The sequence below is a fragment of the Cyrtonyx montezumae genome, unplaced genomic scaffold (assembly GCF_038088225.1).
Source record: "Cyrtonyx montezumae isolate F1298 unplaced genomic scaffold, pur_monq_1.0 scaffold_25, whole genome shotgun sequence".
In the NCBI taxonomy this organism is placed as follows: Eukaryota; Metazoa; Chordata; class Aves; order Galliformes; family Odontophoridae; genus Cyrtonyx; species Cyrtonyx montezumae.
Window position 1 is genome coordinate 15,515,592 of NW_027071992.1, and position 17,399 is coordinate 15,532,990.

The 17,399-nt window shown below is 38.9% G+C and overlaps 1 protein-coding gene across 1 annotated transcript in view; it reads left to right on the top strand.

Annotated features, from left to right (window-relative positions):
* Positions 1 to 17,399, top strand: part of LOC136050882 (protein unc-13 homolog B-like) — a 179,898-nt gene that overhangs the window by 89,279 nt on the left and 73,220 nt on the right. Inside the window, exons 9-12 of the mRNA XM_065740061.1 lie at positions 3,604 to 3,650; positions 8,592 to 8,670; positions 10,347 to 10,421; positions 10,894 to 11,113. Coding sequence (XP_065596133.1) covers positions 3,604 to 3,650; positions 8,592 to 8,670; positions 10,347 to 10,421; positions 10,894 to 11,113 — 421 coding nt within the window. The remainder of the gene's footprint in view (positions 1 to 3,603; positions 3,651 to 8,591; positions 8,671 to 10,346; positions 10,422 to 10,893; positions 11,114 to 17,399) is intronic.

The following is a 17,399-nucleotide window of genomic DNA, read 5'->3' on the forward strand; positions in this document are numbered from 1 at the left end:
CTATGAATGTGTTTGTTTAACTGGCGCTCCTGGAGGTGCTTGTTTATCTGGATCCTAACACCTGTAGGTAACGCGTCCTCCGGTTCTTCAATATATGTCACTGCTATAGGGGACTGTAGAGAACTTCTAAGTGCCCTTTGGCAATATGCAGTATGGTTATTACCTCATATGTGCACAACCTCACTTCTTTCTTTAAAACTGCTTGGATTTGGTGTCTACATCTCTTTTTGAAAGGCTAACTACAGAACTGTCATGGTTAGACGCCTGACTTTTATCTTCCATTTATATTTAGCTTCAGTTCTTCTTCTGTGCTGTATACGTTACCCTCTAATGAATAAATTTTAGAGTAAGATGTCTGCCCTAGTCTTCTTACGGCACTGTCTTTGCACCCTCATGCTGGTTTTACCATTTTTCTATGTGGATTCTTTTTACTGTGGTACAGAATAAGATTCTTCATGCCCTTCTGGAGGAGCCTTTCCAGAACTGTATAGTGATATTTATGCTTTTATTTCTATGGAGACATTTCAGTGGATGTCATCTGTAGATGATGCTCTCTCCTTACATGGCGGCTGTATCATAGTGGCTCATGGCTATAGTGTGATGACTATGACTCAGGTCTGCTATTACCTGCTTTTCTTGCACTGAGAATCTGCTTGAAAGCAGTTTTTTAGGACTCTGACCTTACTATTTCTTCTTCGTTTAATCCTCTGTTGTTGCAATCTTCAGCATCATCAGGTTTTTTTTTCCATCAGGATCTGACTTCTGTTCTGTATTGATAATTCTCCCATGTTTATCATCAGCAGATCCTTCTTACACCCACCAGCTTCGCTCTTGTGTTGTCCATGGCTGGCTCAGCTAGCTGCTTATTTACCCACATTAAAACTCCCCTTCTCCTGTTCAGCTTATCCAGCCTTATTAATGTCACGTCATCACATCAGAGCATTTTTGTTGAAATGAAAATTTGTTTGGTAATTCTTTGTACAGTTTAAATTAAAATGCTTTTTCAAACAAAAACTGATGTTTTCAAAATCTAGTACGCAGTAAAACACTTTATCCTGTTTTCTGTTTGTCTCCATTCTTTCCTTCGTGTTTGCTCTGAAGCCTTTCAAGCTGTTGAGGCCAATAATGAGCCCAGGCTAGCTTGGCTCATGTTTCCTTCCTTCCCCCACAGCTTAACTGCACTGACTTTTCTCCAGCCTTAAGGCATCAGCCCTTGTTTGGTAGCTGCCAGGTGCTGATTCTCTGGTGTTTGCTCAGGAAGAGTGCTGCCTGATGCAAATTAACCTCTTTACTTTGTTTTCACTTGGGGGTAATTCCTGTTTCCACACAACCACCACCTAATTTGTCCCCGCATCAGTATTATCACTTACTAAAATCTTCTTATGTGTTTTTTACTGTTTTACCTGGGTGGTTTTTAATCTTCTTCCTTTTCTCATTTCCTTTCTATTTAAATGTTTAAAACACTTGGCAAAAGTAATGAAGATAAATGAACAGAAGTGCAATTTATGTGGACTCCCATCAATTTTTATGTTGCATTTATCAAAATCTGGGGAATGGAGGTTTGTTTGCTGACCACGCTTTCTGCCCTTCACCACGTCTGTGGGCTCTGCCATTCTCTGCTGACTCTCAGCTGCCTGTAGGAAATGATTATTTCTCAGATAACAAAGCCTTCCCTGGACCTTTTTTTTTTTTTTTTTTTTTTTTTTTTTAAAGCAGAAAAGAGTTCTTGGTACTCTTGTGGTCTCAAAGCTGCAATATTGCCTTTACTATTTATGGTCTATTAATTTGTCTACTTAGAATTTCTCATATAAACTGAAAACCCCTGTTAACTCTAATTCCTTTTGCCAGTGTGCATTTCTAGAGTGTTTACCATTCTCAGTCATTCAGGACCTGCTTCAGCTGAACACCATTGTCAAGCTCTGTCCATTGTAAAGCTCTGCTCCATTTTACAATTGTTTTCTAGTTACAGCTCTTCCAAATGTTCAAAGGCAAAATTAAGAATGTCTGCCCTATGTGTTCTGAAGGATCTGATCATGTTTTCTTCATGAAACCCAGTCTTCCAACCTACAACTGAGCCAAATCCCTCCATGGGAAATGTAGGTTCCAAGTTTTGAGAGCACAGCTTGGACAAATGTGGGGCACACTATTTCCTGCAGAAGCCTGGTGCACAGCTCTGGGTGCAGGAGCAATTTGCCCCAGTGCTTGGACCATGAGTTCGAGCTCCTGCTGACTCTGCCAGCCTTGCAATCACAAGGGACAGCTGGAGAGCACATTGAATTATAGATAATGTCATGTTGTTTGTGCATGCTTAAAATACATAAAAATATGTATCCTTCAGATCTGCCTAGACTTGGAGTTCTAGGAGTAATGAATATGGAGTTTGGGCTTTTGATGATGTACAAGTTGAGACCTCAAACAGAAACTTGTTTTTCTTGTTTATTTCTGCTCTTATTGGGAATCCTCATCTGACACCTCTTAACAACGTGAAGTTACACAGCTCACCCAAAGCATAGGACAAAAAAATGAATCTTTGTTTTAGAACTGGGTTCTTTTATCTTCTATATAAGTACAGTTTATTTCCTGACAGATATTCCTTTACACTGTGATGATTCTCAGGCTGTGTCCTGTAACTACTTTGTTTTCCACTGTGTTCACATTGCAGGCTCTTGACAGATGTGATTATCTAAGGTTGGACTGTTAGATATTAGTGTCTTGTTTAATCCTGTTTGGCTGCTGGAAATCAGCTTTTTTTTCTTTAATTTTTATTTTTTTGCCACGAAGTGCGGAATATATGAGCTGTAAGCTGGATCATAGATGCTTCCAGTTACAGGTAGACCGCCTTCCCCTTATGCAGCAAACTCCGTTGCTCCAGTTATGTTGTAAATGTTTGAGCACTGCTCTGCTTTAATTGGTCTACTGAAGATTTTCAAAGAAACGAAAAGATTTTCAAAGAAAGCTCTATAAATACACTTCTATGAGAACATAGGAACATGGTTTGAATTCATGAATGTGCATCTTCATGTTGCTGCATGTGGTGGCTTTCATCATACCAGGAGATCACAGTTCGCCTGCAGCCATCTTGCAAGTGATGGCTCTTGCCTGTCAGTTGCTGGAAATTAAATAACTGCATTTAAATGAGTGGAGCAGTAATGGAACTGTCTGGCTTAGTGGTCTGAGAAGTCTTTAGATTTGAGCATGAACCAAGCCCATAAATGCTTGCAGAAAATACGCTGCTCTATCATTTGTGCATTTTGTAAAGGTGTTTACTGTGTCCTCATTATGACCATGTTTGTGTAAGTGGTGACCTGTAGTAACAGGAGATCTACAATAACTCATGCTTTTGTTGGATTTAAAAAATAAAAATAAAATAAAAATAAAGAGACGGTGTTCAAGGCTCCCTTTTGGAAGAGGAGGTGCACTGAACAGGCTCTTCTGGTTCTGGCTGTGTCCATATGACCATTGGAGGTGCTTGAATGACTGTCGGAGTGCATTTGCCGCATGCAGTGTGGTCTGTTATCCTTTTCTCAGCATATAATCTGAACATTTTTTCTGGTGTTTTGAGAAACTAATTTAAAATTGTATTTTTGCCTTCCCCCATTTAAGGGTCAAGATGAGGCTGATCCCTCAAAACCACCCTGGCTTAAAGGAGGGTAAGTGCTATACTGAGTCCATGTTTCTCTTTGTTTACAGTTACAGTTTGATTTAGGCAGAAGCAGCACTTGTAATGCTTTTAATAGCCATTTTCAAAGATAATCAGATAGCCATGCCTCACTCAGGGCCGGACTGCCTCTGTATGTTCCAGTTTCCTCTTGAGGTGGGCTGTTCAGCTCTTCAAGAGATTTGTGGTTATGGTTTTAGATGCCATGTGTGGTTTCTAGTATGATGGGGGCAAATGCTTATGGCAACAGTACTAAACAGTGCATGCTGAACACTATAGTCATTGTAACTGTGACTGATTCCGGAAAGTGTAGCTCAGGAAAGCTGCTGTGTCTTTTGGTTTTAGGGAAAGAAAAAAAAATAATAATAATACCCAAAAAGTAGCTTTGGGAAAGTCTTCTGTCTTTGCATTTATTTCTATAGTTGTTGTAGCAAAATCTGTCAAATCTGCAAAACTGGAGTAGCTTTGGAGTGATTGTAGCCTGCCATTTTTAAAAACAGTGATCATCATGCCTCTTTCAAACAGGTGAGAGTGAGAGATAATGTTCTTTCTGCAACACAGTAGTCGCAGCAAATGAAGCAGACAAATTTTGATTGCATGTAATTTCAGCATGATAATCTGCATAATAGGTGCCAGCATGGTAGCTTCCCTAGCATCCTCCATGGAAGGAAAGAGCAACATATTTTTTAAGCTGCTGGGCTATGTGCATTGTGTGTGATTAGAGTGATACGCTTTGGTGGTGGTGCACTCATTAGGAGCTGATGTAGCAGCAGATTTGTCCTGATATCTCAGCAAGAGCTTGGCTTGCTACATGTACAAGTTAATTCTTGTACTACTGAAGTAAGCTTTCCTAATAAAATGCAAGTTAAACCAGAGGCTTCATTATACGGTTTTCTGGTTTTGGAATCGTTGTTCTGTAATGCTGGTATTCCCACAAAGCTTCCTCCACACCTGCAGATGGCTGGAGCTGCCTAGCAACCCCATGCTTTCTTAAGAAGCCCAAGATTTTGCTGGAGAACAGGCAATTAGCAGGAGCAGGAGACAGTGATTTATTCTAACCATAAACAGCAGCTTCTCCTGCTTTAACAGGGAGCCAGTGCTCTGAATTTACTGGTTTATTCTCACAAAAATTATTACTATCCTGACAGAAGAGTATAACTGCAGTCCTGAGATACTTAACATTAGTTTTATCAGTTCTAGTTTTGTCAGACCACATTTGCTCTAGTCTTCTGTGTGTGATTTAATGAAATAAATGAGCTAATATAGTTTTGACAAAAGTTTGGCTTATTCACTGTGTCCCTGCATGCAAGAGATATCCAGAAAAGATGGGTGGCAAACCATTAATTCTACCGTAAGACATACTCTGGCTTAATTAGTCACAGCATACATTAAAGCACTTAAGCTCAGAGTTCTTCTTTTATAAGAAGGTTGAAGAAGTACTGTCCTTTGAGGGAGGTAATCATCTGTCATCGCAATCTTTCCTCCCTTAGATTTTCAAGATTTATTGTAAGCATCTGTATGATAAAGGTAATATTAAATGATGAATACATGCTTCAAACTATCTGCAGTTTTAGAATAATGCAAGACAATCTTCTAGCTTGTAACCACTGGTTTTGGAACTAGAGCTTTTAAAAATAAAAGTACATTTGGTATTAAGGAACATTTTCTGTCTGTAACGTCTCATATCTATATATTTTATTTAGTAGTGCAAATCATGTTCTCACACAGAGATGCTATTCAGTCCCCAATATAACACCACATAGTAATGATGTAAATACTATATACTTGCAGGGCAGAGTTACCCTATTACATATGAATCCATGGTGTACATATTTGAAGCACCATCAATATTTCTGTCTGCGCAAACACTGTGATTTTCTTAAGCAAGGTAGAGATTGTGCTAGAACAGAGTATAAGGAAGCTGACAATACAAATCAAGTCATTTTAAAAATTAAAAATTGGTGCTGAATTATTTAAAAATAATTACCAAACTAAAGCAGGTTGTCCGAGCATATGGCTACCTAGATATTGGGATACCTCTCCACAGTGGAAAATGTAAGCACCTTTCAAATATTATTCTTCTCTCCCAGTCTGTCTTATAAGTGATTATCTTATTTTACAGGTAGAAAGGCGTAAATATTTTGCAGCAAGCAAACTAGGCATGTTTCTCAAATACAATAACTTCTTTAGGCTTATCTTGAATTTATAAACCATAGAACTTTAGTGTTCCTCTTTTCCTCTAGGAAACATCAGCATCACAGTTTCCTTTCAATTAAATTAGAAAAAAAAACCCAAGAAATGCTTCTGGAAATCCTGTAGAAAAAATAGTGTTATTTCCCAGCTATGCTGTTATAGGCATTGACTCTGGATTTTTATTTGTGACTGTTTTGTCATATCTCTTCTTCTTACATATCTCTTCTTCTTACAGACTCTCTTCCTTTGTATTTTTGGGATTCTTTCATCGTTCCAGTGATTTGACCCAAATTTTTGACCTGAAACTTATCATTAAATTAAATGCATTGTGATTTAGATAATTCTGGAATTCTTGACATTGTATAAATAGTCATCTCTGACACCTGTTTCACTCCAGAACAGTATGGCTAATATCAGAGAGTGTTTTGTAGCAGTAGGACAGCAGATAAAACTCTTGTTTGATCTCAGCAAGACTACTGAGTTTTCATGCATATATTTATTATTTGCTGATTTGGGTCAGATTTTTCTATTTTTGGACAGAGGGGATTATTGTAGTGTAACTTGAGCAAAGTTTTTTTCTGTAACTGTATGTTGGAAACAAGGATAGCCTTTAGTAAAAACATCATGTGGCCTTGCTGTAGGGATTTCCAGAACTAGAGGACCCTTTTTTGTTCTTTGCCAGAGACTCCAGTAGCTTAAATGAACTGAAATGCTGTAAATCTGCAGCTTTTTCATGCCTGAGTTAGTCTCCTATTCCCAGCTGCAGTGTCTGCTGTCACGTTTTGCTAGCAGAGTGGCACAGCAGACTGTGAATAGGTTTGGTTCATTCTTAGGAGCACAAAGAGCTATGCACAGTGTGCATAAGCCTGATGTTGTTGCATGCAGAGATGAGGTTCACGTTGCTCACCTTCTCTCCAGACTTATTCATCTGGCAGCAGCTGGCAGCTCAGCCATGGATCAGACATGTCACCCTCCTACGCCCAGTCGGAAAAGTCAGTTCTACCATTACAGCACCATGGCATGTTACTTATATATGTCTTTCCCTCTTTTGACACAGCTTTGTGCTAGGCTGTGCGGTAAAATTCTTCCCCACCCTGTCATGGTCTGCTGTTACATAGATTTGGGCATTGTTAGTTTTTTCCTAGTCTTTTCTGTTGTTTTTTTTTTTTTTTTTTTGGGGGGGGGAGGGGTTGACTTTTTGACTTTTTGGCCTTATTGAAATGGGATGTGAGTAGATCCTGCATGCCCACGGAAGACAGGCTCCCTGTTGTGTCTTACCAGCCTACCAATTTTCATGGCATACACAAATTTGCAGTGGGAATTTAATTTCCTGGATCATTCTTAAAAGGTGTGCGTGTGCATCTTTTAGATAAGCAGTGTTGCAGTCCCATAGTACCCTTTCTGGTAGAAGTGGTGTATTAAATCTTTTTGGCTAACAGTGGCACATCAAATCAGAAAAATACACAGTTTAAAGGCACTAACCCTTTTACAGAGACCAGTTCACCACCTGTCTGCAAAAAGATGTGTGCCAACATGGTGCAGAGTGAAGATGGATGTGTGAGGATAGTTTTCTTTGCACTGGTAGCCAAGCAGAAGACCTCAGAAGACATACTGTTTGTGTTGCTAAACAACTCTCAGCTAAGTTATCAGGCCTTCAAGCAGAAGTGTACATCTATGTGATATTACCAGTGAACAGCACAATTCATATACAGTTATTCAGTCTGTTCTCATCAGGAACTAATGAAACTATTGTGTCTTGTTTCTGCAGATTCTGAGTGTTGCTGGCTGGTGGCCCTGTTGCTTCCCCACCACTTCTGCCAGCAAATGGCAACTCTTGTCCATAGTGAGAGGCCTTAATGACTTCAACTGCTGAGTAGCAGGAATGGGCACTTTTATAAAAACTGAAATAGTCTTCTCCTTTCTCCTCTGATGTCAGATTTTTCCTCAAATAATTATATAGAGCTTGAGGTCTAGGGCTGAATATGCTCTGGCCTTCAGTCTGATGACAGGTAGTAGTGTCCTGGCTCTGGGCTGGACCACTTTGACATGCTCCCTCCTATCCACTGACACAGGGCAGAAACATCTATGTGGTTGCATATGAAAATGATAAATACTTAATTTATACTATATATGTATGCTATAGACATACGCTTTCTGAAGTATCATCTCAGTTCTTGCTGACTTTGCTTTATCCAGTAACACATTTCCCCCATGCTCCAAAAAGACAACCAACCAAAAAAATTTAAATGAATTAAATTGAACAGATGAGGTAAAGAAGGACTGTAAACCATGTATCAGCTACTCCCCTAGATGGCTAGTTCGGCTGGTAAATAAGGATTTTTGCCAAATCCATGCCTCACAGAAACTGTGGGGGAACAAGCCTACTTTCACATGCCAACTGCAGCCACTGCGAAGCACTGGATGCTCTGCAAGCATAAGCAGTTTACTCTTATGTTACAGTTAATGTTACAGTTAGTGAGACCCGGAGTCCTGAGACTGGGAAAATGACCCTCTTCTTTTCCTTTCTTTGTCTTTCTTATCTTTCTTTTCCTCTTTTCTTTCTTCTTTTGTCCTCATGTTAACAGCATTGTTTTGTTGCGTTTAAAGTGAACTGATTCTTCTTCATTAACTGTTACATTAGCAAAGAGGTTAATGATCTAAGGAAGCATTTTGGTGTCTGTTTACGATCTCTGGTTGCATTTGAGGATTTTAATCCTTTTTTCCCCCCCTGAATCTCCAGGCCTGCAGGTGGTCTCTATGGCATTGACAGCATGCCCGATCTACGCAAAAAAAAGCCAATTCCACTTGTCAGTGATTTGGTAAGAGATTTTTCTTCTGCCACACAGTCAGTGGTGCAAATAGCTTTAGTTTTTGACATGTGGTAATGTTCATTGTCACTTGAAGAAGTTGTAAGTTTTCTGCTTAGTTAAATTAATTCTTAGAGCAAGAGTTTGGGAGTTAGAAAAATCTCAGTGAGAATGAGGTGTTTTTTCATACAGTGTTTCATTAATTTGGCAGAATTAAGATATTTTTCATATCCGTTTTAGCTTTTATTCTACTTTGAGAATTGGATTAATTTTAGGCCTGGTTTATTTAAATACATTTTTCTAAAAGTCACATACTTTGTGGAAAGTTACGATGTCCATGTGAGGTCTGGCAACTTACAGTAAGGTTGGAATTTGAGAGGATAGATAAATGAACATAATAGGCTTGAATTTTTTGAAGTAATTTGCAGTATTTCCAGTAAGCTCTGAAGAGGAAGCACAAGAATCAAACAAGTAATGAGGACAAGCTTCATATGTTTCTGTGATACAGTGAAATAAGGCTTCTGTGGGACAAATGGCTTTCTGTTGGTTGTGTATTCAGTACGTGGAGCACATTCCTAGTTGAGAGAAATGCTGTAACAGCTGAAAGACCAAAGTTTCCATATCCTGTAGTTCCTGTGACAAGAGGCGTACAATTCTCTCTGACAGCTTATGCATGGGAAGCATAATGTGTGTCCTACTAACTGCTTGCATCTTTTAAATCTATGCAATGATGGCATTAACTTGTGTTGCTTCCTTTGAATGCTTTCATTCACTCTCTCCGTAGGCCATGGTAAGTGGAGCTAAAGACTACCCATGAAGTCTTCACCAGAAACAAAAAATATTTTACCTTCCCTTATTTGCTTTTAATTTTGAACCTGTGGCACTGTAGTGCCTGCATATTAAATACTCTGTCCTGCTACATCACTGATGAAATGAACTGTTTTGGTCTTCAGATAGCATAAATCAGAGTGTAAATGGAAATTTCTGATAGAATTTGAGGATTCCAAATTAGATGTTATTGGTTTTAATTGCCTTCTCTGCTGTCATCTGTGTATGGCAGTGTTAGGAGCTGCAAAGACAGGGTCCTGTGCTGCTCAGGGCTACAAAGCAGTATTGCTGTGGCATGAAGGAGGCAGTTTTGAAACAACAATGCTGTTCATTGTATTCAGTGATGGCCAATGGATGTGATCGCCAGCAATTTCAAACCTGTTCTCCTGACCCACTATGTTCTTTATCCTATTTGTGTCTCTTTCAGTGTTGTATTTTGCAGTGTTGAGTAAGTTTTACACCTGACAAAAACCTCATTTTGTTCACAAGAAAAGTTAAACATAGAAGAGAGTCCTATATAATTACCTTAAGCAATAACAGTGTTACCATTGCTACCAGAGCATAGAAGTGGAGAGGTGAGCCCAGTTTTCGTTGTCAGATCTTGCCAGAGAAACAAATAAATATTTTCTGCAGTGATACTGCCTATGGGCAGATGAAATTAAATTGGAGGTCCTTCAAAGTATGCACTGACTTTTGAGATGGGAAATATGAGATGTGTCTCTTAGAAAAGCAACTTTAATGTACTAGACTGCTGAGTTGATATCTGGCATGACAGGGTGCCCTTGCTCACATCTCTGCGTGTGTAGTACTATCGCATTTTTAGATATGGGCAGTGAATAACAAACTTTGTTTCTCTGTAGTCACTGGTTCAGTCCCGGAAAGCCGGAATTACCTCAGCAATGGCCACCAGAACATCTCTCAAAGATGAAGAGCTGGTAAGTGGAAGAGCTGTTTAGATCATGCTTTGTAAGGGGAGTTAGGCTCTCTGGGATGCAGAGTCAGCTTCACAGTCTAAAGATATAGATGCAAAGCTTCATACCATTCGTTTACAGAAACCAAATGTAAAAAATATAATTTAATGTGTCTGATATGTCTCTGAAAAGTACAAACTTCTCAGCTATCTTCTGTAGGAGACAGTGTGTGAAACTTGCTTTATGCAAGGTATCCCTCATCCACAAACTGTAAGTCATTTCTTCCATCTTGTTTGCTTTCTTTTAAATGTCCGGAGAAACATTTTTGCAAGGATATTCTCTGCTAACACTTGGGAAAGTTTGATAGATTTGGCTACTTCCGATGTGGGACTTATTGCACTGCTCATTCCTTTTCCCAAACACCTGAGTGATAACCAGCAAAAATAGGTTTAGTCACCTTCCTGGATGTTGGTTTCTGTGTTTTCTTGTCTTTCAGAAGTCTCATGTCTATAAGAAGACCTTGCAAGCCTTAATTTACCCTATCTCTTGTACAACCCCGCACAACTTCGAAGTATGGACAGCCACAACTCCTACCTACTGCTATGAATGTGAGGGGCTGTTGTGGGGTATTGCACGGCAGGGAATGCGCTGCGCTGAATGTGGAGTCAAGTGCCATGAGAAGTGCCAAGACTTGCTCAACGCTGACTGCTTACAGAGTGAGTAGTTACTTTGCTGCTTTCTGCCCTGAGAAGTGTAGTGAAGAATGGCTGTTCAGAAGTGTTACAAGAGCTTTCCTAAAAATGTATGTGATACCTCATTGGTCAGTGAAGATGCCTTTATTAAAATGACTGTGTATTTTCTGTAAGTACGTCATTAGGCTAAACCTGTCCCCATCAACCTGTTGTTTATTTTTTGTTTCACCTGTATAATGTGTTTAATCTCTGTTTATCAGATCAAGTGGTATGATTGCTAGCATATCCTGCACAGAAAAGAGGCAGTGTGCTGGGTGGGTAGGCTACTAAGATGGGTATCCTGATTTCTTCTGTTCTTCCAGCCCGAGTATCCTAGGCAGTTTGTTTGTTTAAACGTTCAGCCTGTGGTAATTTACATTTTAAGCTCTCCAGAGCAATTGTGAGTTTCTGCTTAGGGATTACCATCCATGAATTTAGGTAGGATTCTCTGTACCAAGTGCAGGTTGGTAAGGCGTGCCTTGAAGCTGAATCGCTCTAGAGACTTGGTATGAATTAGGCCAGATGAAAGGTTAGCTTATAAGAAATGTTCAAGTGTCTGGGCAGTATCTTATATTCCTACTTGAATTTCTGCTTATCTTCATTTTCTGCAGTGTTCAAAATTGAGCCCTGTTTTCAAAGAACACAAAGAACTATGATTTTGCAGAATAAATGAGCCCCTACACAGACAATGGAGAAGCTAAAAAAGATTTGATTTTTTTTTTAAGAGTCCATTTGGGCATCTGGATTGGTCAGATTATTTTATTTGCTCTCAGTTATACGTTCCTGTTTGAGAGCAAGTTACCTATATGAAATATATCTAGATATATAAGATATGATAAATTTCTACTGTAAGTGTTAAATCTTGAGTAGGGATGTCGAGCTTCTTTTGTTCACTCTTCGTTTTCTTGTCATTCCAATTTGATGGAAAAGGTCAGAAGGACTCTGAAAAGTCGGTGAAGTAGAAACCAGCTTATTTCAGATACGTGCTGGCATTACAGGAATATAAAGCTATACCCTGTACCTGTTATTTGGAGAAGCCAAGTAACTAATGTCCCAGGAAGGGATACCAGTGAATCACAGGTCATGTGTTTTTCTTATGGCTTATCCTGATGTCTTAAGCAGAGTTGTTAATGCTTATATTTTGGATGTGTGCAGAGTATTAAGTCATAGTTAGGACAGGGGCTATTTACTATGTCTTATTTGACAGACTTAGCTGATAGTGGTGATACACCTGTGTTCCTCAGTTACTTAGCATTCCTAGGTTCCTCTTTGAGGGCTACAAAAGTGATCTTCATCTTTCTGGTATTCAAGCAATTGCATCATAGACATTTGATTTATTATGATAATTTTGTGACTAAGGAAAGGGCTTCTAGAATTCATTTGATGTAAGATAATTTAGTTAAGCCATAACTCATCTTTCGAATAAAATCTGATATAGAGTGCCAATTGGATTTGTGATACTAAATGGTATCTTTCAGTATTTGAGATGAAAATCTGCTAATATGTGTACCTAGGCTTAATTCAGATGTGCATCCTAGATGTTTCCATGTCATATTGAAGCTGTGATATCTCAGTGTAGGAAAATGCTTTTGAGAGCAGAGAAAAACAGGGTTTGCACCAGCAGCATAGGTTCATAGGTTCATAGCAGCAAGGAAACAGGCACAAAACCATCCAGAGGAGAAGTAATGAAGTCAGAAACAAAAGAAGGAAAAGTAAATTTGAGAAATCATTAATGACTAAGAAGAAATATATTCTTGCAGAGTGCAGTTGTGGCAATTATGTGCAAGAAGGACTTCAGGATGGGAAAGATACTGGGCAAAGTTCAAATGTAAAAGGGAAAATGTATGAGTGTCTTGAGATAAGATTGTGTAAGTTTTCCTGTTAATCTTTCTGAAGACAGGCTTGGCAGCATGGAGCAGTGGCAAGACTGAGGTGAGACTGTTTCAGGAAATGAAGAACAGCCATATGGGGTATATCCTGAAATCATCTTTCTAAAGGGATGTGCTCTACCCCAAGACAGAGGCGTTAAACGTACAGTGTAGAGTTCCTATGATTCTGCTTTACTTTTGCAACTTTTCATGATGTAATGACATTCTGAGCAGTAGATGCAGTAATTAATGGCTGACAGTGATGGCTCAGAATTTGCTTAATCATTGTCTGAACTTACTTATGCCTGAACTATGATGGGGAAGAGAAGAGAGAGATAAAAAGCAGGGGGAAAGATGGTCTGTTTAAGCTTACTGTTTATAAAATAAAAAATGGAATAAATTTGCTTTAAGGCAATTAAGGATGGAAGATAGGAGACTTAAGTGATGAGAATAGGGAGACACTGGAACAGTCTCAAGAATAACCATGGGAGCAGCTTATCTAATCTCTGGTTGGAGTTAAATAAGTTTGTGCAATGGGCTGTGGGATGTGATGATGACAAGCGTCTGTGTGCTCTTCAGTAGAACAGAAGTAACAGCTGGAACCAGCTCTACTTTTCAGATACAGCAAAGTATGTAATTTGATCTTTTTAATTTTTTTTATTTTTTAATTATTCAAAAGATCACAGATATTTGCTTTGCATTTGTTCTTTAAAAATGTAAACACAAGAAACAAGCATGGAGAGTGTACTGGGCTCAAAACAGGTGAAATACGCAAATAGCTAAAACAAAACCCAGTAACAAATGAAATTAAAACACATTAAACGTATGGCTGGGCTGAAAAAACAAGTAGTACTGATAAAGTCCGTTACAAAGGTTTTTCAGGAAACTGTGATATTTGTTTTAACATAGTCATGCTGAAATTCCTCTCAGTGTAACCCACAAGCTCAGAAGAAAATGGAAAATTTATTCAGGTGGGGTTTTTTTTGTTTTTGTTTTGTTTTGTTTTGTTTTGTTTTTTAAGATTTTCTAGAACACAGAATGTGGGGCCTAAGCAATGGTTTAGAAATCCAATAGGTCTGAGACTGAAGTTTCTTGTATGTTGAACTCAGGAAGATTTTCTTCCTAAGAAAGTTTTACTACTACTGGCGCTTTGTTGTTGTTGTTTTTATTTTTAGTAACAAAACCAAAACAAGCAAAACAAAACAAAAAATCTTTGTAGGATGTATTTTCACTTAATCCTTTGTAAGGCTTTCACAGAATGTTGCACTGGAAGAGTAAAATGAATTTTCAGGATGGTAGCAGGTTCAATTCTGTTGGTTATGCCTTTATGTCTTGGGATATATTCTCATTTAACTCTTGACAAGCCTTCCAGAAAATGTTGTGTTGGAGTAAAATGAATTTTCAGACTGTTCACAAATACAAATCCATTGTCTATACTTCAAAATTTTAGATAGACTTCAGAATCAGGATGTGATGTTTATCAGTCTTCTGTGCCTCAGTGCTTTTCTCTGGGACGTGAATGGATCTGTTTTTCCTCAAGCTTATGAGAATTAAACTAGGTTATTTCTTCTAAGACTTGTTGTCTTACCATCTATATTTTAAGGAACTGAGTATCTGATACCATCAAGAAATGTGTAGGACTGTTGTGACAGCATACTCAAATTCAGCACTGCTTTGCTACAGTTTAAAACAAAATCCATTTGTCTAGAAGTGGGTGCTGTTTCTCTGTTGAAACTTATTTGCTCATCATGTTTTTGGGAATGCCTCAAAACCTTTGTTGTCTGGGAGGCAATTAAGAATGTTTTTAGAATGTATTTCCTGCTCCAGGCTGCATCTTGTGCACTACTCCCAACAGAGATGCGGTGTGTAAAACCTTTTATCTAAATTTTATTTCAGAACAACAACAAAAAAGCAAAAACTGCAACTTTCAGTCTCCCAGCTTTTAAGATCCAACACTTCTTGGTTTTCCTTCAAGAACTGTGTGATGGGACATGCCATGCAGTTCAGTTCAGCAAGACTGTTCCTTGCAATGACAATGCTTGAAATGCAGTAAGTGGGAATTAATTGTGGCACTTGTACTTCAGCTGTCAGCTTTATGGTACTGCTGGCACCAAGTTGCTACTCTGAGAGGGTTAAAAACCTAAGTTTCTCTACAGTAGGTACTGTGAAGGCATTATTCTGTTGATGGGGAACTTACCTTTTCAGTATAAAATGATAAATACTTTTTCTAGATGTGCTCTTTTTTTTTTTTTATCCTTCACCTGTTCTTGGAGGTACTTGAGATCTGTGCTGAATGGGTTCACTTTTATTACTTGGCTGGAAATAAATGGAGAGATTTAAAATTCTTATAGCATGTAAAACTTTTGGAAAAAGGGGGCTTTTATCTCTTGCCCTGGGCACTGGTAGAGTGCTAACTGAAATTCAACCATTTGGGGAATATTAATATCAGATGAAGGGGATGATAGATTGTAGGAAGCCAAGAAATGCATTTTGAGAAGTAGGCAGAATTATGAAAAAGGTGGAAGGGAGAGACATTATACTAGCATGATAATGAGAAAAAGAAACTGCATAGTTCTGTTCTGTTGTTTGAAAAGCTTCTGCAAATGTATGTCTTGTTTTCCTATAGAGATGCCAGTCTAAGTCCACTGTCAATTACAGTTAAACCTGTGAAAATAATTTGCCCTAGAATATCAGAAGCTGGTTCTTTGGAGAACTTGAATATGAAGAACTGAGATCTCAAACTTCAAACTGCTATTGAACATAAAATCCTCATTGTGATTATGGTTATGCATAAGAGTGCTTTTTTTGTGTGTCCTACGGTGATAAATATGGATAACTTCAGATATGAGGGCTGTGGCACTGTATGCCACCCCACTGAGTTCTGTTTTGGCTCCTGGAGATTAGGTTCACTGATAGAATTGTTCAGAGCTTTTTGGTTCAGAACTGGAAACCTGGCATGTTTGTTGGTTTTTGGATGAGAAACTTCTGTGTTACCCTCTGAACAGATTGCATTCCAGAGCCTGGTTCTGCAAGTGGACTGTTAGTGAGAGCAAGAAGTCACTCTGGTGATAATCATCTTGGCTTCTATGTTGAATGATGATTAGACACCATGGTGATGAGTGCTTGTTTGCTTCCAGAATCCTATGCAGGAAAATATTTCCACAGAAGGAGGAAGGGTACCTTTATTTGAAACTTGAATATCTATTTTAAGTTTCAGGAATATATAGTTTCTAAGCATTATCCGCCTACTGAACAGCTGTCTTCTATCCTGCCAGTTTCTTGACTTTTTCCTGTTAAAGCATAAGATAACAGCACTGGCAGTTTACTAGTAGCTGTATCAATACCAGTCCCAATATAGTCTTATTTGCTTTCTGTTTCCCATTATAAATTGACTTGTGATTCATTCCTAGGGAGGAAAAGATAAGGAAAGCCCACTGCCGTTTTTATGATACTGTACGTGTCTATACATGGTATTTATATCGTGCCTTGCCATCTTATTGCCACTTACTGCTTTAAAAGCTCAGCCACTGGCAAAACCTTTTTTGCGGCTGAATGAATGCATACAATCCAAGTTCAGCTGCAGGAAAAACACCTTTTGCCTTCTAATATAGTGGTGTGCATTGAGTTTGTATGTGCCATGAGGATTTAAGAAAAAAATCTCTCCATCCATTTCCAGCCAAGTAAGAATGGGGGGTTTGCATTATGGCAATAATACAGACCAGTGTCACTTCAAAACTGTGGCAATTCTGGTCCCATCTCTGTGATGGACAGTGAAGCATTGATATTTCCAAGGTTACCTGGCTAATAATTTCTTTAGAAAATGTTTCTGAAATAGAGCACTCCACTGGTGCGTGACATATGCTCTTAATGTTTAATTTGATTTTCATTTTCCATAAAATCAGAGAGGGCAGGACAGGGTTTATTTAGGCCATTACAGAGTTCAGGATTCCAGGTAGGTAGGACAACTCATTCATTCTGGCCTTTCACCAAATCACAGAACTACAGAATTGTAGGTGTTGGAAGGGACTTCTAGAGATCACTGTGTCCACCTCCCCTGCAAAGCAGGCTCCCTACAGCAGGCTGCTTAGGTGGGCGTCCAGGTGGGTCTTGGGTATCTCCGGAGAGGAAGACTCCACAGCCTCCTTGGGCAACCTGTTCCAGTGCTCTGTCACCCTCACCATAGAGAAGTTCATTTGCATATTGGTGTAGAACTTTCTATGCTCAAATTTATGAGTGTTTCCCCTTGTCCTGTCCCCTAGGACTGTTGAAGGGAGGTTGACTATGTCCCTTTGACTCCCACACTTTAGATATTTATAAACATTAACGACATCCCCTCTGAGTCTTCTTTTCTCAAGGCCGAACAGACCCAGGTCTCTCAGCCTTTCCTCATAAGGGAGGTGTTT